Genomic DNA, 24,959 nt, shown 5'->3' with positions numbered 1-24,959 from the left:
TCAATTATATGACTTTTATTATATGTTGATCTAAAGAAAAAAAAAAGCCTAACTATATTATGACTCTGGGCACATTTATTGATGGGCTCAGAATGACTTCAACTCTCTCAGAAGCCAAGAGATAAGCTACGGTGTGGTCAGGCTCTGTGCACCCCCAGCTTCCTGCTGCCTGGCCCTGCCTAGCACATCACCCCTAAGCTTCATGGATCGATGCACTTGGTAGACTCCTCACAGGCTTGAGTATGAAGTGTGGTCAGGGGCACTAAGTTTATGAGGTGCCACTGAGGAGTGAGTTCTCTTCAGCCTTGGCACTAGGGCCAGTGCCTTAGAGAGCCTGTCAGTTCCTCCCCTGGAGCTGGGCTGGACTGCCTTGGAATTCACTCCAGGGCCGGCTTAGGAGCTGCTCCAAGCAGTCTGCCTGCACGCTGAGCCTCGCACCTTGTACATGACCAAAGATGGTATCCTTGAGCACCGTGCCCCACCTGACTCACCGTAATTGGAACCAGACAACTGGGCTCTTCCCAGAAGTCAGATCCTTGGGAGGAGGGAGATCTGCCAGCTCTGAGGATGAGGGGCAGTGAGTGAGGGGAGGCCCCTGCTTCGAAAGGCTTCCAGAATAGGCTGAACTGGTGTGAGAATGGCTATCTTCCTGGCCAAGCACATGACCTCCCAGAGTGACCATGTTGAAAGGGAAACAATAAACATTTGTGTAAGGCCTGCTCTGTTTAGATCCTGGGCCATCTTATGCTCCTTCAGCCAAGGAACAGCAGGGCCAGGGTGGAAGGAGGGCGTGTGGACGGCCTGTGGTGGTGGGGCTAGACTGCAGGGCCACATAATGTATGTTCAGCCAGTCACATTTATAGTAAGAAACAGGTAAGCCGGGCATGATGGTACAGGCCTGAAATCTCAGCACATAGGAATCGAAGGCAGCAAGGTCAGTTCAAGGCCAGCCTAGGCTACCTGAGAACCTGTGTCAAGGTCAGGAGTTCAAGGCCAGCCTAGGCTACCTGAGAACCCGTGTTAAGGTCAGGAGTTCAAGGCCAGCCTAGGCTACCAGAGAACCCGTGTCAAGGTCAGGAGTTCAAGGCCAACCTAGGCTACCTGAGAACCCGTGTCAAGGTCAGGAGTTCAAGGCCAGCCTAGGCTACCTGAGAACCCGTGTTAAGGTCAGGAGTTCAAGGCCAGCCTAGGCTACCTGAGAACCCGTGTCAAGGTCAGGAGTTCAAGGCCAGCCTAGGCTACCTGAGAACCTGTGTCAAGGTCAGGAGTTCAAGGCCAGCCTAGGCTACCTGGGATTCCACCATATCCATCCTAGATCAAACTCAGGCTGTCAGGCTTGGCGTCAGGTGTCTGAGCACTGAGCTGTCTCACTGACCCCGCCCTCCTGTTTTTGAGGTTAAATCTTATTCTGCAGCCCAGACTGGCTTTGAACTTGCTGTTTTTATAGCGCAGGCTGGCCTTGAACTCATCTTCCAGCTGAGAACTGGGATTACAGACTTGATCTGACCGGTTTCCCCCCTTATTTACTTTGTTTGTTTTTAATACTTATTTTTAGGGGATAGGGGCACACTTGCTACAGCATGTATGTGATAGTTAAAACACAACTTTCAGGAGTATGTTCTCGCCTTTCTTCATGTGGTCCCAAGGATCAAATTCAGGCTATCAGGCTTGGTGACAAGTGCCTTAGCCAGCTGAGCCCTCTCTCTGGCCCTTGCTTTGTGCCTTTTTTTGTTTGGTTGGTTTGGTTTTCTTTGAGACAGGGTTTCTCTGTGTAGCCTTGACTGTTCTAAAACTCGCTATAGACCATGCTGACCTTGAGCTCACAAAGATCTGCCTGCCTCTGTCTCCCAAGTGCTGGGATGAAAGGCGTGAGTCACCACCACCTGGTTTATGGTTTATGGTTTATCGTTGCCTGTGGAAGTTCTTTGTCTATTGCAATGCTAGACCTTTACTGTAAGTATGAGTCACAGAAGTCTCCCTCCATTCTCTGGGCTGCCTTTCACTCTCTGAGAAATACTCATTATGAACAAAAGACTTTGGTTTTTATGTGGAGTCTAATTGACGTTTTTCTTTGTTGCTTGGGCCTTTGATGTCACATCTGGGAACCATTGCCAAATCCAGTGTCACAGAGACTTCCCCCAAAGGCTTCTCCTAACAGTTTTATAATTTGGACTCTTAAATTTAGATCTTGGGTGAATTTGAATTAATTTTTGTATAGGGTACAAGGGGACCATCCAGCTCCATTTGTTTGTTTTTTTGCATGTGGACACTGTTTCCTTGCACATTTGTTTAAAGGTTGTCCTCCTGTGTGTGTATTCGGAGCTCTTTGTCCTGTTGGTCTGTCTGTCTGTTCTCATGTCAGTAGCTTTGTTTTCACTACCTTAGTTTTCTAGTAAATTTTGACATCATAAAATAAGTTCTTTAGCCTGGCGGTGGTGGTGTACACCTTTAATCCCAGCACTCGGGAGGCAGAGGCAGAGGCAGGCTGTGAGTTCGAGGCCAGCCTGGTCTACAAAGCGAGTCCAGGACAGCCAAGGCTACACAGAGAGACCCTGTCTTGAAAAACCAAAAAAAGAATAGGGTTTTGAATAACAGTCATGGTGGGAAGATGGCAGCTTTATGGAGGGCTCAGGGCTGGAGGCATGGCTCAGTGGCTATGAGACTGGCTGCTCTTCCAGAGAACCAGGGTTTGACTCCCAGAACCTACGTGGCAGCTCACAACTGTTTGTAACGTCCTACTTCCAGGGGATCTGGACACAAACATGCATGCAAACACAACACCAATGTCCATAAAATAAAAATAAGTAAATTATTTTTTTAATGGAATAGAGCTGGCCACGGTGGCGCATGCATTTAGTCCCACACTCAGGGAGGCAGAAGCAGGAGGATCTCTGTGAGTTTGAGGCTAGCCTGGTCTACAGAGTGAGTTCCAGGATGGCCAGGGCTACACAGAGAAACTCTGTCTCGACATCCCTCCCCAGCCCCCCCCTCCCAAAGTGGAAGAGGGCTGGTGAGAGAGAAGTGCACTGAGGCACGACTGGTCACCCTGTTACCTAGCTGCCAGTTTTCTTGTATGGTCTTCCCTTTATCCACTTTGTCTCTCCACTCAAACTTGTAGTTTAGGGCTGGGCATGGTGGTGCACACTTCTGCATGCCAGCACTTAGGAGACAGAGGCAGGAAAGCAAGCAGCTCTGTGAGTGCGAGGCCAGCCTGATCTAGATATCGAGTTCCAGGACAGCCAGGGCTACATAAAGAGGCTCCATCTCAGAAAACAGAAAACAGAAGACAAAAAGTAAGTGAATAGATAAAGTAACTGCAACAAAAATAATTTCGAGCTTGTCACTTCTCTGCTTTACTTCTCACTTGGTCGAAGCAAAAAGATCTGGGTCTTCCAAGGTGTGTTCATTCTCCCATTCCATCCCACCAGCTTCCAGTTTCCCTCCTGACCACTCCTTCCTGGCCGTGTGGGTCCCTCCCCCATCCTGGGGTCGCCACATTTGCTTTTCCTTCTGTCCAGAGTACTCTTCTCCCATTGCAAGTGTGAGCTGCTCTCCTTCTGCCCCGTGTTCTCATCTCTGGGTTTACTGAAGACCTGCCCCGTCCACAGAGGCCTTCCCTCCCCCCCATACAAGATCAAATGGTGCTCTTTCTTAAGCGTCTCCCAGGCTCTCTCCCGGGACAGCATGGCTCCATGCTTCATTGTCTGCTTCCATTTGGAGCAGAGCTCTGAGAACAGGCATTTGTCTGTATCTCTTTTTTCAGTCTTTGGTATCGCTAAGTGTTATTTCACTAGGAGAATGAGTAAACAAGTTGAATCAGATATGTAGTCGCTGCACCTCAGTTGGAAGAATGCTTGCTCAGCGTCCGTGAGGCCCTGGGCTCCAGACCTAGCACTGTATAAGTGGGACTTAAGGACGCAAGCTGGTAAGTCCAGCTCTGGGAAGGCAGAAGCCGATACTCTTCCTGGATTAACAGCACGCTCCAGGCCTGCCCAGGGTGAGTGAGACACTATCTCAAAAGCAAAACAAAACACAGAGATGTACGGGGCTCTATAAATACATCGGTTGGAGATATTTGCATTTGGTTATCTATCTATCTATCTATCTATCTATCTATCTATCTATCTAAGTGTTTTTTAGCTAGGGTTTCTCTGTGTAGCCTTGGCTGTCCTGGAACTCACTCTGTAGACCAGGCTAGCCTCGAACTCACAGAGATCCACCTGCCTCTGCCTCCCAAGTGCTGGAATTACAGGTGTGCGCCACCACACCCAGCTTTTATTAGCTTTATATTTGGAAAGCATCAAACATTTTGAAAGTTGAAGCACTAATTCACTCTGCATCTATTCTTTTATTAGATTCAAGAATTGTTTATGCTTCCCTGAAGTTGCTGCATATTTTTGTGTGTGCGTGTGGTGTGCATGCGTGTGCTGTGCGTGTGCTGTGCATGGCTGTGTGTGTGCTGTGCCTGTGCTGTGTGTGTGCTGTGCGTGTGCTATGCATGGCTGTGCCTGTGCTGTGCGTGTGCTGTGCCTGTGCTGTGCCTGTGCTGTGCCTGTAGGAAGCCGTGCACGTGTAGAAACCTGACATTCATTCTCTCCATTTAGAATTTGGTTCTGGAGGACGCTAACTCTCAAGAGACGCCTGGCCGTGGTGACTTGAGCCATGGCCTCTGACCTGGACTTCTCACCTCCTGAGGTGCCCGAGCCCACCTTCCTGGAGAACCTGCTGCGCTACGGGCTCTTCCTGGGAGCCATCTTCCAGCTCATCTGTGTGTTGGCCATTATCGTGCCCATTCCCAAGTCCCATGAGGCGGTGAGTCCCTCCCTGGGACCCCAGCTTCCCAAGTGGCGGACTGGGTTCTTGTACTAGAGACATCACCACACCCAAGACCAGCAGGGACCGTGCTGGCCCTTATCCCGTTACAGTGGTCCCTGGAGGCCTAGCTGATGGAAGGAACCCGTGGCTTCATTTGTTCAGGTCTTTATACTGATTTCTTTTTTGAGGCAGATTCTTATTGTGTAATCTAGGGCCGGCCCCAGACTTGGTATCTCCATGAGTCCTGAATGTTACGTATCTATTAAGCTTTTTATTTTATTTTATTTTATTTTGAGACAGTCTAGCTGGCTTTGGACTTGAGGCAGCCTCCCTGCCTCAGCCTCCTGGGACCAGTGTGAGCCATCACACATGGCCTCTGTTAAGACTTTGATTAGCTCCTCCTATGTGCCAGACTGCTAAGACAGCTCTGCCTTCTGGGAGCTTCTTGTCTTTGTGAGGGATGCAGATATAAAACAGTACTTAGTGATGCATGCCTATAGTCCCAGCACGTAGAGCAAGGCAGAAAGATAGTCAGTTCAAAGCCAGCCTGGGCTGTATAGTAAGATCCTATCTCCCAAAATTGGGAAAGAACAGCAATAAATTTGCTTCCATGCGATGTGCAGGGTATACTCTGAGTGAATAACTAAGTGGAGGGGCCCAGTCATCCCCTGGGGTAGGGCTGGCCTGTCCCTGCTGTTGAGACAGAGAATGAGCAGCCTTCTGCCAGGTGAAGTGGGGGAGGCGGGAGGACAGCATTCCAGGGCAGAGCAAGTGCCTGCCAGGAGCATGAGCACTGAAGGACCAGGCTAGTCCAGGCAACTAGGAGATGACTGTGGCTGGGACACAGAGGGGACTGAGTGAGAGGTGCAGCCAGGGGTGTGGGCAGGGCCCAGAGGGCTTGAAGACAGTGACATGGTCACGTTGGCTTTGGGTCTGACATTTACTCTGTGAATGTCTTTGTTCTGTCCCTCCCTTCTTTCACCAGTTCTTGTGCACTGCCCCCATTTTCTTCTGACATTGATTTGTTGGAGAAAACAAGTCCATCCTCTGTGATCTGCTCACTCCAGGATTTGGCTGATTGCTTTTCTATGTGGCCACTGTTGCCACAGGAAGTTCCATATAGGCCCCTGAGGCCATTCAGTTATTTCTCATGGCTGGCTGTGGTGTTGCTGTTTTTACAGTTGTGATTGGTGTCAGCAGGACCATGTGCAGTGAGAGACATTGTAAGTGCAGGTGGTCTTCCCTGACCCTGAAGTCTTTGTCCTAAGTGGCTGCAGCATCCACTGCTGGTCACTGCTGGGATTCATTAGTCCCCTCGGTATTGCCAGGTGTAACTGTTCAGTGAGGACCTGTTATTTAGGATTGATTTATTATATATACAGTATTCTGCCTGCATGTATACCTGCAGGCCAGAAGAGAGCTTTAGATCACATTTTAGATGGTTGTGAGCCACCATGTGGTTTCTGGGAACTGAACTCAGGACTTCTGGAAGAGCAGACAGTGCCCTTAACTGCTGAGCCATCTCTCCAGCGCCCCAGTGAGGACCTTTGTGTTGCTAGCCTATGTGTTTGAATATTTTGCCTGCATATGTGTATATTGTTATATAGACAGTAAATCTAAGCCAGGTGTGGTGGTGCACACCTTTAATCCCAGCACTCAGGCAGAGGCAGGCGGATCACTGTGAGTTCAAGGCCAGTCTGGTCTACAAAAGCTACACTGAGAGACCCTATCTCAAAAATCAAAAACAAAACATAAATCCCAAATCATTTGATGAATGATTTGCCAGTGAAGACTCAGGAGCCAGATGCTGGAGTGAAAACCTGCTAGCTCAGAAAGGCAGAGAATGCACCAGCTGGCCGTCCTCCTCAGCCCCCCTCTCAGAGGGAAAAATCCAAGAAGCTCACCAGCTCAGCTGACAGCCCAGGAGAAAAAGGCCGAAAAAAATCCAAAGCCAAAGGCTTACTAGCTCAAAAAAGCTCAAAAGCCCGCTTCTTCTTATCCATGCTAACTTAAATACCCCTCAACTCAAAATCCCTCCTACTTTATAATCCTTGTCAGCTGGGTTCTTGCTCCGCCTCTTGACCTAGGATTAACTTTATTAAATCCTGTGTAGAGAAAGCTCTAGGATTAAAGGTGTGTGCTAGGGCTGGCTGAACCACACCACAATCACTTGTTTACAATAAACAGAAAGTTCTTGGATTAAAGGTGTGTGCTAGGGCTGGCTGAACCACACCACAATCACCTGTTTATAATAAACAGAAAGTTCTTGGATTAAAGGTGTGTGCTAAAAAATAATAATAATAATAATAAAATAAAATTAATAAATAAATTTTAAAAAGGTGTGTGCTAGGGCTAAAACATACTGAACAAGAGACAGGGTTTTACAGTTCACAGTCTCGGGGTTCACAATGAGACCAAATACCCTGCAGCCTGTGTATATGAGTATGTGTATGCCTGTTGCCCCCCCCCCATTGTCCCCCAACCGCCTGTGAGTGTTGTGAGCCGCCTGTGGGTGCTGGGATTTGAAGGTCCTCTGCAAGAGCAACAAGTCCTCTTAACCTCTCAGCCTTCTCTCCAGTACCCTGCGATAATTCCTAAATTGCATTTGTTTGTTTGTTTTTTTGGAGTGTGTGTAGGTGTGAGCTTGTGTGGCGGTCAAAGGTCAGCTTTTGAGAGTTGTTCTCTCCTTCCACTATGTGGGTTCCAGGGATAGAACTCAGCTTGCCAGTCTTGGGAGCAGACACCTTTACCCTGTGAGCCACCCCACAGACTTGGGTTTTGTTTATTTTATTACTTGAGACAGGGTCTTCCTTTGAAGCCCAAACTGTCTTTGAATCCACTCTTCTTTCACCTCAGCCCCCCAAACACTATGATAACAAATGTGTGCCAATGCACCCAGCCACAATAAGGCTTTTCTTTTCCTTTTTCTTTCTTTCTTTTTTTTTTTTTCTTCTCGAGACAGGGTTTCTCTGTGTAGCCTTGGCTCTCCTAGACTCACTTTGTAGACCAGGCTGGCCTCGAACTCACAGAGATCCACCTGTTTCTGCTAGGATTAAAGGCATGTGCCACCACGCCCCTCTGGCTTTTTTTTTTTTTAAGATTTATTTATTCATTATTATATATACAATGCTCTCCCTGCATGTACACCTGCAGGCCAGAAGAGGGCATCATATCTCATTATAGATGGTTGTGAGCCCACCATGTGACTGTTGGGAATTGAACTCAGGACCTCTGGAAGAGCAGTCAGTGCTTTTAAACTATGAGCCATCTCTCCAGCCCCTGACAATAAGGTTTTTTAAAAAGAAGTTGCAGGCCGGGTGTGGTGGCGCATACTTTGGAGGCAGAGGTAGGTAGATTTCCTGTGACTCGAGGCCAGCCTGGCCTGCAAAGAGGGTCCAGATCAGCCGAGCCCACACAGAGAAACCCTGTGTGCGTGGGGGGAGTTGCAGCAGGTACAGTGGCTAAAACACCCATACATGCAGCATGCAGGAAGCTACACAGGAAGATTGCTGTAGGTTCGAGGGCAGTCTAGACTCTCAAATTGTAGGCCAGTGTGAGCTACTGAGACCTCATCTCGGTAGAAAGAATTGGGGTTCATACAGATATTTAGAACTCAAACTGAAGACTCCAGAGTTTTTATTTTGAGTTTACAATTGTATCCTTAAACATTTTTTTACGTTTATTTATTTTGCGTGTGAATGCAATGTGGAGATCAGAGGACAGCCTTCAAAAGTTGGGTTTTGCCTTCCACCATGAGGGTCCCTGGGACTGAACCCAGGCTGCCAAGCTTGGTTCCAAGTGCTTTACCCACTGAGCCATCTAGCCGGTTCTAAACGTACATCTTTTTATACCGGCGGTCTTATTTCCTGGCAGATTAGCATCATGGCTACCTTGTTCTGTTCTGTTGTGTTGGAGGTCAGCCAAGGCCAACTTAGGTTCCGTGATGAGTTAGGAGGCCTCACAGCTGAGGTTACACAGTGTGAGGAGATAGAGGAGGTCTGGGATGAAGGCGGAGATCAACTGACCCCGTCCAAAAGTACCCAGACCGGAGCCACACACACGGGTCCAACTCCAGCAGCAAAGAGCTGATAGATCATGAAGCATTGTCCAGCAAGGCAGTCCTTAGAGTGTCCTCTGGCCAGGACGAGTTTGTATTGGGTTGTTTTGTCTGAGGCAGTCTCATGTAGCAGAGGCTGCCCTTAAATTCCTGCTTTTCCTGCCTCTATATCCCTAACGATGGGATTTCAGTCCTTCACCTCCTCACCTGGTTTTTAGGGCATCACATGCTGAGACACAAGCTTCCTATCCATGAGCTGTAGCCCTAGCCCACAGGCTTAGTATTGGGACTGCTCACATAAGTGCTGTCTACCAACTGTATACCCAAACTTCAGCCTTCCAGAAAAGCAGATGTCCAGCATGAGCCCAGGGGCTTGATGGGCTGGGCACAGTGCACTCTCACCAACTGTGGGAGCTGGGGGCGTGGGGGGGGGGGCTGTTAGAGATCCCGGTGCCAGTGCCAGCAGGGACCAGCAGCTTCTGGAAAGACGGCGGCTGTGCTTTACGTGACTGTTTTACACACCTACAGTGTCTGACGTGCAGTATGAGCCTGAGAATCAGATGGAAACGTGAGGGTTTGTTTTGGCCTCAGGCTGTGTTCCTGCAGGGTGACTGCAGTTGAGCACGGCGCTCTCAGCCTGTTCTCTGTGTGGACTCCACTCTGGAAGACATTAGGCACATTTGCTAAAGCCTGTTTTTAATTTCTAGCATTTTTTTCCTTTTAGTTTAATTTGTTTTTGAAATCTTATAAAATGTTTATATATAACATTTCAAACTATATAGTAAGTTACACTCATAGAAGTTTCCTCTAATCTCATTATTCCCCACCGCTCCTCTCCCTCCCAGAGTGAGCCACTTTTATTACTATGATTCATCTTTATCATTTTGATTCATTGTTGTTTTTTTAAACCAATAAATGCTTATGTGTTGTCTGTATATGAATATGCGTGCATTTGCAGTCCTTCCTCTGAGGGGCTGGGCTGGTACATAATCACAAACATACCTTCTTTTTATTTTTCTTCCCCGCTCCCCGCTACATGTCACTATGCAGCCCTGGCTGGCCAGAGCCCACTGTGCATGTACACGGGGCTGGCCTCACCCTCGCAGAGACCCGCCTGTGTCTGTCTCCTGAGTGCTGGGATTGAAGGCGTGTGTCCCACAGCTGGCTGTTCCCTAACTGCAGGGTGCAGTCTGGAGACTGAACGTCCTGGGGCTTGTTGTGTTGTGGCCTGATGGGTGCTGCTGCAGTAGACAACCAAGTCAGGGGAGCAGGTGTGTGTGGGCCAGCGGAAAGAGCGCACCAGGGCTTAAGTTTTAAAAAGATGCCTTTAAGGGGCTGGAGAGATGGCTCCGTGTAAATGCCCTTGGTGCTTTCCAAAGGGCCCGGGTTCAGTTTCTGGGACGCAGCTCACACCTGTGTGTAACTCTAGTTCCAGGGCTCCTGCTGGCCACACACACACACACACACACACACACACACACACACACGCATCAATAAACACACAAAAAAAATAATTACGTATTTTAAAAGGTTCCTTTAAGGCATCTGGGTGGTCGCTCTGTCAGGTCAACAGGTGGATTTGCATGTCTGTAGGGAAGGAGGCTGTGGCAAACAGGTGACTGACATCAGGGCACGTGCAGGGTGACACTGAAGCCATGTGAGAGGATGAACTCTTCCAGAGAGACACTGAAGTGAGATGAAGAAGGCTAGGAGCTGGTGCTATGGCACACACCTGTAATGAGCAAGTTTGGGGCTAGCCTAGGCTACACAGTAAGCTCAGGGCCAATTTGGGCTACATGGACACTGCCTGAAGTGGGTACGGAGATGGCTGAGTGAGTAAAGTTCTTGCTGTGCAACATGAGGACCTACATCTGGGTCCTTAGCACCTACATGTTAAGTGTGTGTGACCCCAGCACTGGGGCGGGTGAGAAAGGCAGAGTCAGGGCTTGTTTGCTGCCAACCTAGCTGAAAAATGGCAAGCCCCAGATTGGCTGTCTTCCTCCAGTCTCTGTACATGACATGGATGCATGCACACGAGACAAAGGACAGAGCTTTGAGGCCTGGTGCGTGGACAGGCTGTGGCCTCTGCTGGTTTTGTCAGTTGTGTACGCTAGTGTTTGTTTTCTTTCTTTCTTTCTTTTTTTTTTTTTAAGACAAGGTTTCTCTGTGTAGCCTTGGCTGTCCTGGACTCGCTTTGTAGACCCATTGTCACATCACACTTTAAGAACAAAATCTCCCTGGGCGCAGTGGCACAGGCCTGTAATCCCAGCACTCAGGGAGGCAGAGGCAGAGGCAGACGGATCTCTGTGAGTTCGAGGTCAGCCTGTTCTACAAAGTGAGTCCAGGACAGTCAAGGCTACCCAGAGAAACCCTGTTTCTAATTAATTAATTATTTTTAAAAAGGAGCACCATCCCTAGCCCCGGGCCTCAGCCGGGACATGTTGCTGGGCGTTTTAAGTGACAAACTTTTATTGTTACTAGCTACTGCTGCTGAAGCTATTCTGGATCTCCAGAGACAGGGGCTGAGGGGGCGGAATAACTGTTTTATTTGGATAGCTAGGAAGGAAAGCCATGTTCCGCCCATTGTTCTTAACCCTTTGAAGTGAGCAGAAGTCTGGGTCTATCCCACAGGCTTGCAGGGAAGGGCCACAGCTGGCTAAAGCCATTCAAGGCAAGGAGTTGACAAAGGGCTCAGAAATAAGCACCTCAAATCAACTGAAAGTTGTTCTCTGACCTCACTGTGACATGCCCCCCCAAATGTTATATATATATATATATATATATTACATGTCTCCTAAAAAACAAACAGGCAAAAATAATATATGTATATGTGTATATTATATATATGCATGTACTTTAAAAATTATGTAATATAATATAATTTTTAAAAAGTACTCACCCAGCAAGCAGGAAATTTTAACTTACCCGATCTTTTAAAATATAAATACATTGTAGTTCAGGGGACAGGGAGCACAGGGGAGATGTCTTCCTAGCTGAAGTTTACTCTATCTCTGTTTTATTTTGTTTTGCTGAAACAAGATTTCACACTGTAGCCCATGCTGGCCTCAAACAGAGAATAATAGCCTTCCTGCCTCAGTTTCCCAAGTGCTAGAATTATAGGCATGGGCCGCCACACAGGACTGCTTAGCTGCCTTGTGAAAGCATGTATATATGTGTGGAGGTCAGTGGGCACCTTGCAGAGATCAGTTCCACCCGTGGATTCTGGGGCTCAAGCTCAGGTCAGAGGCTTGGTGGCAAGTCCGTTTACCTACCAGCCATCTCACTGAGCCCCGTTTTGGCTGACCTGGAACTCACTGTGTAGACTAGACTGTCCTCAAACTCATAGAGATCTGCCCACCTCTCTCCCAAGAGCTAGGGTTGTGCCACTATAGTTGACCCATTTCACTTTTAAAGAAAAAGCTTGCCGGGGACTGGAGAGATGGTTCAATTAGCATGGCTGTCTATATAAAAATAAAAAAGAAAGAAAGAAAACAAAAACTAGCGTACACAACTGACAAAACCAGCAGAGGCCACTGTTCTTTTTTTTTTTTTTTTTTAAGATTTATTTATTTATTATTATGTCTACAGTATTCTGCCTGCATGTAGGCCTGCATGACAGAAGAGGGCACCAGATCTCTTTATAGGTGGTTGTAAGTTACCATGTAGTTGCTGGGAATTGAACTCTGGAAGAACAGCCAATGCTCTTAACCTCTGAGCCATCTCTCCAGCCTGGCTTACTGTTCTTGTAGAGCACCTAAGCTTGGCTTCCAGCACCCACACTGGGCAGCTCACAGCACCTGTAATTGAGGCTCCAGAGGAGCAAGATGCTCCTCTGGTCTCTGCAGGCACCCACATAAATACACATGCACATAAATACAAATAAAATAAATCTTAAACAATAACAAAAAACTAGGGCTAGAGAGATGGCTTGGCTGTTAAGAGCATTGGCTGGTCTTGTAGAGGACCTGGGTTTGGTTCGCAGCACTCACAAAGTGGCTCATACCATCTGTAACTCCAATTCCAGCAGATCCTCTTCTGGCCTGACCTCCCATCTCTGTGGGTACCAGGCATACACATGGTATACGTTCAAACAAGGAGACAAATCTCTCATACACATAAAATAAAATAAAATAAAATAAAATAAAATAAAATAAAATAAAATAAAATAAATACATCTTTATAAAACAAAACAAGCACCAGGCGTGGTGGTGAACGCCTTTAATCCTAGCAAGGCCAGCCTGGTCTATTTAGTCTAGGATAGCCAAGGCTACACAGAGAAATCCTGTCTCGAGAAAACAAAGAAAGAAAGAAACAAACAACAACAACAAAACACCAAGCAAACAAACAAAACCTTTTCATTGAGTCAGTAGTAACAATGACAATAAAATAAAGCACAGCGGCCCCACTCACTGCCTTAGGCCAGCATATGGCCCCGGGACTAGGGATTCTGTAACCAACTTTCTTCTGTCTGTTGCCATGAGACAGTCTCCTCCCCCACCCTCCCCACCCTCCTAACTACAGGCATGGAAAGAAAAGGAGCTGTGTGCGAGAACTAGACAGCAGAGTGGTGAGTGTCTGGGCTGCACTGCTGTGAGTGTCCCTAACAGCCAGCTGGGATGTGGGGGGGACAAAGGAGGTCTTAGGGAGGAAGGGGGCCCGGGAAAGTAGGGGCAGTTGTAGAGACTCCTTATGGCCTGAGGGCAGCCGGGGGGTGCTTGGTTGCAGAGGATGCTACAGAGGTGGGAGAGGGGCAAAAGTGGGGTGAAGAGGCCCAGAAAACAATGCTGCTCTTTACTATTTTGCTTAGGGCAAAACTGTCCTCTTGCTTGGCATATAGACACAAGGTTTATTAGTGGCTTTTTGGGTCAGAAGATAATATTTTTGGCTCCAGATGATGGGAAAGCCTTTGAAAAGCAAAAGAATGTCTTTCCTGTTTCCAATAAGCTGATTTCTTGCAACTGGCTTATGCCTTCAGTGCTCCAGTATTTAGGAGATTATTTGAAAGCTCTTTGGGGGCTAATCAGGGAAGAGAAAAAAGAGCACACATAAATGCTTCCCACCCCACCCCCATCCTTTTCAGAGGAGAAACAGGAGCCCATTGGCCAAAACTGGCCACGCCCCTAAAATCCTGAGCCAGATGGAAGGTTCTCCCCTCGACACCTCATTAAGCTAAGACCTGAGAAAACATTTATTTGCTCCTAAGGCCAAGGCCACACAACCCAAGTATTTTCTTGTAGGCTAGATTCTAAAATATGAGCTAGTGAGTTCTTAGACTCAGAAAAAACTGTAAATGCATTTGTCTCTCAAGCCAAGTTTGATTGTGTGGAGCATGGTAAAAAAGGATCTCAGGAGACTGATGACAGTGCATGACGGCCTCAAGCCCATGCCTGTTCTCCGCCCAGAAGCTACATGATAGAAGAAGAGAGCTGACTCTATAAAATCATCCCCTGACCTTCAACATACACACGCACGCACGCACTCACGCACACACACACACACACACACACACACACACATACACACACACACACACAGGGTAAATAATGGTAATAAGATTTAGGCTGTACATAGTGATACATGCTTTTTTCCCCTTTTTTACATATATATTTATATTATTATACCTATATACAATAAACTACATACAGCAAGAAGAATCACGAAACAGTCAGGAATTATATAAATGTTACATTCATAGATTTTTTGGCTATTCATAGTATTTGGCAACCTTGAAGAAAACATCTTTCCTATCTTGGTGAGTCTAAAATTCTGAATGTAAATCAGTATCTATCATATCTCATCTTTATCAACTTAAAACATATATCTAGACCTAAAAACACCTTAACCTCTAAACAACTAAGCTTAATTGTTGAACTAAACTATCTGGTCTTCAACCCCATCAGAGTCTTGAGAAGGAATAAAATTAATTACCTGAGTAAACAGAAAAATGACAGAGACAGTTTGCTGTCTCACCCAGTCACCCAAAACTCTCTACAACGCTGGAGCATATGCTTTCAATTACAGCACTCAGGGGGCAGAGGCAGATGATCTCTGAGTTTAAGGCCAGGTTGGTCTGTCCAGCCAGCTACAGGTATATGGTGAGACCCTGTCTCAAAAGGAGAATAAAATAAAAAGGATTCTGAGATAGCCTCTGGGCTCTAGAGGAATGAAATTGTTGATGTTGCCCATGAGCCGAGGGCTGGGAATGTCATCATTCTGTACCTGGCTGGCGCCATCTGGGGAGTTTTCGGAGCCCTAGGCTGACTCCTGGAGATGTTGATCCTCTTCATCAGAGTCTCAGATCAATGTTTTGTACCCAAGGGGAGCTAATATGTAGCCCTTGTCTAGACCTTGGATTTCCCTGAAACATAAACTAATTTTATGAGGACAGGCTAAGTTTGAAATGATGCTTTGAGACAGGAGCTGAGTGGTAGTGGCACATGCCTTTAATCCTCGCATCTGACAGAGGCAGGTGGACCTCTGTGAGTTCAAGACCAGCCTGGTCTACAGAGCGAGTTCCAGGACAGCCAGCGCTACACAGAAAAACCCTGCCTGGAAAAAATAGCAGCAGCAACAACAAAACCAAACAAACAACCTGGGAAAGGAAAAGCCTGAGAGAAATTAAAATAGAGACCTTGGGTCATCGTGTGTGTGTGTGTGTGTGTGTGTGTGTGGTGTGTGTATGTGTGGTGTGTGTGTGTGTGTGTGTGTGTGTGTGTGTGTGTGTGTGTGTGTGTGTGTCCTTGAACTTGCTGTGTATTCAAGGATGGCTTTGAACTCATGATCCTCCTGCCTTTGCGTCCCCAGATGCCAGCATCATCAGTGTGCTCCACCACAGCCAGCTTCAGTGTAGCATGCTTACTTGTGACCTAACAAGGAGTTGCTAGGCTCTGCAAGGAAATTAAGATTCCAGAAAGGCCTCAACTTGGCTCTGCCTACCTACCTTGCTTGAAGTTTATCTGCACTTGAGGTTGACTGGTCTGTAGCTGCTGCTTGGGGGGGCACCCAGGACTCGTAAGGTGCCCTCTGCCCCTCTCCTGTCCTTCACAACTCTCACTCGGGCCTGCTTCCTCTGCTCCCCGACCCTGTGGTGAGATGACAGCTCCCAGAGTTTATTTCTTTCAGCCACAGCCTCCCAAGGATGCTTGATCTTCCTTCCTGCCTGGCCTAGTTCAAAAGGCCTCTGGAAGGAACTGCATGGGGACAGCAGTGGTTGGTGGACGGGAGCTACAGAGTGACGGCGGGGATTGAGACCTGGAGGTCTAGTCCTCCAAAAGCTGAAGTCCCGGGCAGCTTATGTGAGCTCCAGTACCTCACAGACAAGAGGCAAGCAGGTTCTGCTCACGAGCTCTGCCAGACCCAGGCAGCCCTCTTCAGAGGGGTTCTAACAGAGCTAACTTGGGCTTCCAGGGTCTGTGATGGCATCTGTAAGCTAACTGGGTGCTTTTCTGGGGAGGCCTGTGTAGGCTTTCCTAGGTGAAATACAGCACCTTAAAGGGCAGTAAGCCAGACGTGCTGGGGCACACCTTTAACCTGCACACTCAGAATAGAAACACCTTTTCCCTGCACCCTCAGAACAGAGACAGGTGGATCCTGTGAGTTTGAGGCCAGCCTGGTCTACATAGCAAGTTCCAGACCTGTCAAGGCTGCACAATGAGACCCTATGTTAGAGAAGAGAAAAGAGGGGAAGAAAGAAAAAGAAAAGAAAGAATATTGAGAAAGTGCAGGTGGCTGCTGTGTGGCCTGCTCTGGCTCTGCCCTGTGTGGCCTGCGCTGGCCTCCTGGGCGTCTTTTGGATAGCTTTTGCACAAAATGTAGACCCACTCGGCCCCAGGTGAGTGGGTCCTGGCTTGTTGAGTGACTGCTGGCTTGTTGAGTGACTTGTGTAGCAGGTAGTAAGTGCATCTGGCAGCTCACCATGAGTTTGTAGTTTAGACGTTGGCTGAGCTAATCTTGAATATTCCTATCTCGTCTCAGTAAACAGCTAGCTGCCAGCACCTAGAAGGCAGGCAGCTTTGCTTGCTCACATCCCTGTCCAGGTCTGCTGTGTTAATGAAGCCTCGGTGTTCGGCTCCAGTAGCTTTCCCACACAGACATGGCGTGGCTTGTTAGCTTAGTGAACTTGGAAGCTTAGAGTCTTTGGAGCTATGTCTCTCCAGCTCCCGTCTTTGGGCGTGGGGGGTACTGACTTCCTTCTCCCGCCCTGTGGTGAGTAGGGAAGACAGTTGCTGTCAGCATCCCTGTCACCCAGGGTTTATATCTCAAGAACCATTTCCTTGCTCTGTTCCCTTTACAAATCTCACAGGGGCTCTGCTTGACCACGGCCTCACCTGGTGGCATTTAATATGCTGCCCACAGAGATGTCACTTCCGACCTGAAACCCCTTCCCTGAGCTCTGGGGCAATAGCCTAGAGTGCCAGAGTACTGTGAAAAGTTCCGTGTGGGGGCCTTGAGTTTCCGTGCCCATCGGGGCCACCAAGACTATATAGTTCACTTGAACAAGCACTCAGGGACTGGCTAACACAACCAGCTCTCGTTCTGCTGGCGTGCAGCTGCACTTAAGGAGGGGGGGCCGGGGGCGTAGACTTTATAGTTGGTTTGGGAGGCAGGTGTGCTTTACTTAGTGACATGTTCTGAGAGTGCTGTGTGGTGGACAGGGTCGGGACATCATCAGGCTCCACAGCCGCCAGGCTGCTAATGTGTGCCAGTCCTGGGAGAGGCTGGACACACAGCAGCCACACGCTCACCAGTGGAAGGACCAATGGAGTTTTGCCAAAGTGTGCCTAGGATGAGCTTCTGTGGCCGCTGTGTGTGTGTGTGTGTGTGTGTGTGTGTGTGTGTGTGTGTGTGTACTCATGTGGGCCTATATGTGGAGGCCAGAGATTCGTGTCAGTGTCTTCCTCAGTTGCTCATCATGGGTTTTTTTCTTAAATAATTTTTATCCTATTTTTTATATGTAAGAATGTTTTAACAAAACAAACAAGGCGGCCGCTAGTACACACCTTTAATCCCAGCACTTGGGGGCAGAGGCAGGTGGATCACTGTGAGTTCGAGGCCAGCCTGGTCTACAAAGTGAGTCCAGGACAGTCAAGACTACACAGAGAAACCTTGTCTTGAAAAACCAAACAAACAAATAAAAGAATGTTTGGCCTGTGTGTATGTTTATGCACATGTGTGCTCAGTGCCTACCGAGGCCAGAAGAAAGTGCGGATCTCCTAGAGTGGGTTGCAGACAGTGAGTGCTGGAAATCCAACCCGGGTCCTCTACCAACATCAGCCAGTGCTCCCAGGCAGCTGAGCTGTGCACCATCCTCCTTATGTTTTCTCACGGAACCTGGAACTCGGCAGTCCAGCTACACCAGCTGGCCAGCAACCCCAGACATCTTGTCTTTGCCTTCCTCAAGCTGGGATAGATAACAGGTGTGTGCTACCACACCCCACTTTACATGGTCCTGGGGATCAGAGCTCAGGTCCTTATGCTTCTGCAGCATGTGCTTTACTAACTGAACTGCCTCCCTAGCCCACCCCCCCCCTTTTTTTTTTGTCAATGTTGGGTATATTCCTCTATGTCTCCACCTTTTTTTTTTCCCCTGAGACAGGGTTTCTCTGTGTAGCCTTGGCTGTCGTGTAGACCACTTTGTAGACCACTTTGTAGACCAGGCTGGCCTTGAACTCACAGCAACCCACCTGCCTCTGCCTCCCGAGTGCTAGGCTTAAAGCTGTGCACCACCACCACCACCATCCCGGCTTGTTGTTTCTAATCACAGTTCTACTTGCCTGCGAGTGTCTTGGATGCCGTGTCTCTGTTTGGCACAGCTGAGCCCTTGTGGCCAGCCTCCCCGACTCCCCATGTCATCTGGTGTCTTGTCCTCTTCTCAAGGCCACTGCCGCACTCCGTCTCCACAAGGTCCTTTTTCTGGCCTGCGTAGGGCCTCCTGCAGGAGTGACGCCGTGGGAAGGGCCAGAGCTCAGCTGTGAGGCTGACTGCTCTGAGTTCTGTCCAGTCTTGATCCAGCTGAGCCATAAAAAGAGGCGAGCTCCTGGCGGGTCAGCTGAGACAGTTCCCAGGCGGTGCCTGAGCAGAGTGTTGCTTTTCTTTGCCTGGACTGTTTTCAAGGGAGGAGCGACAGTGTTGAATGACATTCTGTCCCGGTTTGCAGGCGCACAGCCACGCTGAGCTGCACAGTGGAGACAGCAAGCTCAGTGTCTCTCCCTTGACACTGCACAGATTCCGTTGCTCGGGCCTGAGAGATAGCAGCAATTTTCTGGCCTGGTGAGCTGCTCTCTCACCACCTCGTTACTGATGGGGTTGTCCAGGAAAGACGCCTCCATGGGCCCAGGAAACACCTGGCAATGAAGGCTTTTTTTTCCCCTCAATTACTTCAGACGAGGTACGGCGCCCCAGACGTAAAGGTGAGGGTGACAGGTGTATCATCTGCTCTTCCCTGGAGTGTCCCAGTCACACACATCTGAAGACAGGTGAAATCACTCACTTGTTCATTCGCTCCTGTCCATGAGAGCGAAAGCTACCCCTGTAGTGCTCGGACCAGGGGACTAAAATCACGCTGTGACAGCCACCTTTGCTTTCCTGTAGCTTGACTAAAAGTTCTCAGTGTCAGAGCTTTGGCTTCCTTGCCGGTAAATGCAGCTCCAGTGGCTGCGTCATCATCACAAGGCCCAGTGAGCAGATGGCTGAAGGACAGTGCGCCTTCTGGAGCTCCTCGTGGTGAGCACAGAACTTCCTATGCTGGAGGCCAGCGGCCCAGAGCAAGAAGGGCCTGCCTGCAGACAAGGCCGGGGCTGGAGGAGACTGCCTCTCGGAAACAACACTGGGGTTTTTGAAGTTCATCTCATACCAAAAAAGAAAAAGAAAAAAAAGACCAACCAGTAACATTTTAAAATCTGAAACCAGGAGCCGGGCATGGTGGAACACACCTTTAGTCCCAGCACTTGGGAAGCAGACGCAGGCAGATCACTGTAAGTCCGAGGCTAGCCTAGTCTACAAAGCGAGTCTAGGACACATGTCTGCATACATGTGTATGTATACGAATACACTGTACACACAGTATACATGCCTTTGTACACTGTTGGTGGTGTTATAAGGTGTCTGGGCACTTCTGTAAAGGAAAGCAGCAGAGAAGGAAGGCTAGGCAGTCATTGTAAGTGGAATTTGTCTTTAATTTTTAAACTCTATGTGTATGAGTGGTTTCCCTGCATGTATGTAAGTGTACCCTTCAGAGAGCAGAAAAAGATGTCATATTCCCTGGAACTGGAGTTACACGTGATCATAAGCTCTCACATGGATGCTAGGAACTGAACCTGGGTCCTCTGCAAGAGTAGCAAGTGTTCTTAACCACTGAGCCATCCCTATACCCTCAGGAGTGTGTTCTTAAGAGTGCCCAAGGCAAAGGGTGGGGAGCTGGGCGAGGGCAGCGGGTGCTCCTGTTAATACAGCTGGCTGGGAAGCCCCACAGCCAGCCCTGCAGTGTGGTGCCGTGAGGTTGCCTTCCCTGGTATGGGACATGAGACGGGGTGGAAGAAAGATCCTGGGGAGGCTTGGGTGGGGAGCAGGGGTGAGACCTGTACCTTGGCACATCCTTTGGCAGGTACAGGAGTGAGCAGGGGCAACAGGCGGGGCTGGGACAGTGGCTGAGTCAAGATGGAGAGAAGGTTGGGTCAGTAGGCCTTGCGACCTGTTGCAGAACAGTGGTTCTGGCATTACCCCGGCCCACTAGGGTAGACCACTGGGACCCTGGTCACTTCCTGGGGGAAAAAGGCTGGGCTTCTAGAAAAGATGCCATTTGGGCTGGGAGGGTTGAGTTGGAAGGACATGGGTGTGCCTGTGCTAGCTGTCTGGTGTATAGTGGACTGGGGCGGCGGGGGATGCGGGGTGCTCAGAGCTCCAAGGGCTGAGGCATCAGGAAGCATCTCTGTAGCATGAAGAAGCACAGGGCAGCCACCCGGCCACCGCACTAATCCCACTGCCACAGGGCAGCCACCAGGCCACCGCACTAATCCCACTGCCACAGGGCAGCCACCAGGCCACCGCACCGGCCCCACTGTCACAGGGCAGCCACCAGGCCACCGCACCGGCCCCACTGTCACAGGGCAGCCACCAGGTCACCGCACTGGCCCCACTGCCACAGGGCAGCCTCCAGGCCACCGCACCGGCCCCACTGCCACAGGCTTGAGCTCAGAGCAGCCTGAGCCATACATCTGTTCAGGGCACCTAGAGACACCTGGCTTCCACGGGGTGTGCAGGTGCTATATGGCACAGCTCTGTTCCCAAGGCCCCTGGCGACCTTGACATCATGTCCTTCTGGGTTTGCCTTAAACATAACCCTGCCCAGTGGACTGCAGGAGTATGCACTTGACAGCCACTCCTCTGAAATTTGGTTTTGTTTGATTTTCTAACTGGTTAATTTTTTTTTTCTTGGCCAAGTTACATAAATAATAGCGTGGGGAGACCTGGGATACCATTGAGTTCTGGCAGGAGAAGGCCAGCAGCCAGAGGATGTTGTGCCCGAGTCCTGAGACCTGGGGAGTGGGAAGCAGCCTTCTGGTAATGCCCACGGGGCCTTCCTCCTGCTCTCTGGCAAGGTCTGGGCTGGCTCTTGGTAGGGACCATCTCCCTGAGGTGTATTTCCTCCACTCGCAGGAAGTAGCCTGGGCCCTGGGGACTAGAGTAATGCCAGAAATCAAACAAGCTAGGGCCTAGGCTCCGAGAGTCAGCACAGGGGAACCTCTTTGTCTTCCAGAGCAAGGATGTAGCCTTAGTCTGCTTTTTTATTTTCCTAGTTTAACTAAAGATCAAGGGGTTTGGAGACCAGAGAGATGTCTCAGTGGTTAAGAGCACTTGCTTCTCTTGCAGAGGACCTGGGTTCGATTCTCACCACCCACATGGTGCCTCAGGGATATCTGTAAATCGAGCTCTGGGGTGCCAACACTCTTTTCTGACCTCTATGGGCACTGGACACACGTGTGATACACAGACATACATACAAGCAAAACACAAAAAATAAAATTAACATCTCATAGCAATTTGAAAAACTGTATCAAGGAGGCAAAACAAACAAACAGCAGAGCAGACGGACTTTTCCCTGCTGTCCTGCGCTGGCACCTTAGGAAGGTGTCCTTGAATTCAGGACAGTGCTTTTTTTTTTTTTTTAAATTAAAGTTTTTTGAGACAGTTTTCTCTGTGTGTACCCCTACCTGTCCTGGACTCACTTTGTAGACCAGGCTAGCCTCAAACTCACAGAGATCCACCTGCCTCTGCCTCCCAAGTGCTGGGATTAAAGGTGTGTGCCACCACCGCCCGTGCCCAGCCAGGACAGTGTTCTTGAGCCATGGCCAGTGCAAGGGGACACACGGCTGCCATCACGTGTGCATATAGTATCCAGGAGGAACCGGGAGTCCAGGTTTCGTGGGATATCATCCAGTTGGCATGAATTTTGAATTTTTAAAAACTTTCTGATGGTGTGTTTCTGTGCATGGTTTTGTGTGTGTGTGTGTGTATGTGTGTGTGTGTCTGTGTGTGTAAGGCAGAGGACAGTTGTAGAGTTAGTTCTCTCCTGTTTTCATGTAGGTCCTGGAAATTGAAGTGTATGGCAGGTGCTTTTCCCCACTGAGTCCTCTCACCAGCCTGGCAGGCATGTTTGTTTTATTTATTAACATGTGACATGGCTGGCATGCTTGCCACACTACACTTTTAGACGTCAGAGGACAGCACAAGTTTAGGCATCAGTTCTCTCCTACTCTGTGGGACCTGTAGATGAAACCCAGACCTCTGGGCTCGCTGTCCCTCTCCCTGCTGACCCCCACGCCACGCAGCCCACCCCAGCCCCACTCCAGCATGGGTTTTTAAGAATAAACACCGAAGACCAAGTGCAGCTCTCGGACAAAGCCCAGTGTGTAGCTGGCGTTCCCTGGGCTAGCTTGCTTCTAGTGTCCTTTTGGGCCACAGCATTCCTCCTGTCATCACCAGATGAGAGGAACCCCAGATTCCGGGTTCTTCTCTGGTCTGAGCAGAGTGGCCTGCGGCAGGCCTGCGCTTCCTGGGGCTTTCTCCCTCAGCACAGTGAGGCCAGACCCAGATCTGGGGCTCTGGACTTTCTCTTTCTTCTCAGCAGCAAAACTGTTGTTCCAATCAAATCGTTTGAGGGTGGATCACGGGGTAGGAGACAGACAGCAGAGCTGCCCCAGTTGCTGAGAACCTGGGGTTCTGGCCTGAGGTTGCCTCTGCCCTCCCCCAAGGCTCCTCTACCAGAGCCTGTGGATGAATGGGGGGAGGGGGGCGAGGGTCACCACCAGGAGTGCCAGCCACAGTGGCCTGCCCCACTGCCAACCCTCACTGATGTGTCCCAGCGTGGGACACCCCTGGGTGTTGTTCCAGGCCTCCTGGTGCTTCCTGTGACTCCGCCTTCCCCACAGAGGTCTGTCACTGTCCCCATCTTACACACAAGGCATGGGACTGAAGTTTCCACTGGCCACTGGGCTGGAAGGCAAAGGAGCCAGATGCCACCTGGTGCCATGTCCTTTCAGACTCTTCCCTGTGTTTCTGTGGCATGCTTCAGCAGACACAATGCCTTTGGTCAAGCTGGATTCCTCTAAACAGCTCTCTCTCTCTCTCTCTCTCTCTCTCTCTCTCTCTCTCTCTCTCTCTCTCTCTCTCTCTCTCTCTCTCTCAAATCACCACACAGGAGGCAGAGCAGTCTGAGCCTAGGAGTTCAGAGGTGCTGAAGAAGCCCAAGGCTGCCGCTCCATCCACCAACAAGAGGCCAAAGAAGGAGACGAAGAAGAAGCGTTAGAAATGGAGGCCGGAGGAGCCCGTGGCCTTGGGGACAGCCCTCCCGGGACCCAGCATCCTGTTTCCTCTCACAGACTGTCTCTGTCCCTGACTCAGAGTCTGAGGTGATTGAAACTCCCTTTGACCAGAGATCTGAACAGTCCCTAGGCTTCAGCTGTGCAGACCACCACTTCCTCTTCCTTCATTCTGTGGCACAGAGACTCCGAGAGTAAGCCCTGCCCCGGAGACTTCCCACGTCAGGGCAGGCTCACAGAGTCAAGCATTCGCATTAATCCTCGGGCCCAGTGATCTTCAGATGGAGTCACCCTGAGGTGTGGAGTTGTAACCTAAGGCTACAGGCACACCCTTCCCCATTGCTTGGGCCACATGTGTCACATGTGTCACTGTGTGCACAGAACTTCATATGTGTTTAGGTCAGGATACATGACAATGCCGTGTGTCCCAGCCTACTCACTATGGCAGCCAGGCCCTGAGGATGTTGGGGGTGGGGTGGGAGGACCGTCGAAGGCCTGGGCCCAGTGATGCCTGCCCAGGAATGTGCTGGCCAAATGAGGCCAGATTTCCTGGGCACAGACTTTGCAAGCCTTTGAAATAGGCATGTCACTCTCAGATCAACCTCTTTTCAGCCCATTCTAATAGTCAAAGTGCCTTTGACTCTGACCTGTCATCCCCACCTTTCCTTCCCTGACCAGCGAAGAAAATGTATGTGGAGAAATCAAAGCAAATAAACCTTCTTGCATGCTGAGCCTGCGTTGTCACTGAGGAGGGACAGGGCCAGCCTGGGTTTCTTCCCTGAGGATGAGGACACTGTGGGCAGAGAGGGAAGCCCTCTAGGCCGAGCTGCACTGCAACAGTCAGTGGCTCCATGCTGTCCTTAGTCAGTGGGAACCCTTGAGAGTTAAGCTTCTGCGGGGTCCAGGCCCCTGTCACCCTACTGCCAGAGGAAACACAACACTGCTCATCCTTAAAGACCTGAGAAATACAGTACAGTGCAGTAGGAAGCTTAGAGGCTCCAGGCACCTCTGATCATGGGAATCAGCTGCCCACGAAAGCCCCTAATACTGAAAAGTCAGGACAACAGGCTTCTCTGCCATCAGACCCTTTCCCAGGTATCATCAGGGCTGCTGAGGGACTCAGGCTCTTGAGACACCACAGTGGGAGTGTGACCCAACCCGAGGGTCCTGGCCATGCAATTGAACAGGCATTTATCCTGGAGTGGTATTTAGTGTATTAGGGCAGGTGCTGTGGGTGGGGTCCTTGCTTCGCAGAGCGCTTTGACAAGGCC

At 49.5% G+C, this 24,959-nt stretch overlaps 1 protein-coding gene and 1 long non-coding RNA gene across 4 annotated transcripts in view; one reads left to right on the top strand and one right to left on the bottom strand.

Moving 5' to 3' along the window:
- Positions 1 to 24,419, top strand: part of MANBAL (mannosidase beta like) — a 38,081-nt gene extending 13,662 nt beyond the window's left edge. For 2 of the 3 annotated variants that reach the window (XM_084777246.1, XM_084777247.1), the window contains exons 2-3: positions 4,605 to 4,812; positions 23,568 to 24,419. In XM_084777246.1, coding sequence (XP_084633372.1) covers positions 4,663 to 4,812; positions 23,568 to 23,675 — 258 coding nt within the window. In that variant the 5' untranslated portion in view covers positions 4,605 to 4,662 and the 3' untranslated portion in view covers positions 23,676 to 24,419. Of the gene's footprint in view, positions 1 to 2,134; positions 2,193 to 4,604; positions 4,813 to 23,567 lie in introns of those variants that run through there. The other variant, XM_084777248.1, reaches the window with a different exon arrangement.
- Positions 13,764 to 16,726, bottom strand: LOC311594980. The gene is made up of 2 exons (XR_014778273.1): positions 16,426 to 16,726; positions 13,764 to 16,395 (listed from the first exon to the last, which is right to left on the bottom strand). It is a non-coding gene; the product is annotated as an uncharacterized lncRNA (long non-coding RNA).
- Positions 24,420 to 24,959: the final 540 nt, after the last annotated feature.

The sequence above is a fragment of the Acomys minous genome, assembly GCF_964271855.1.
Source record: "Acomys minous genome assembly, chromosome: 3".
Taxonomy (NCBI): domain Eukaryota; kingdom Metazoa; phylum Chordata; class Mammalia; order Rodentia; family Muridae; genus Acomys; species Acomys minous.
This window is presented reverse-complemented; position numbering and strand designations above follow the sequence as displayed.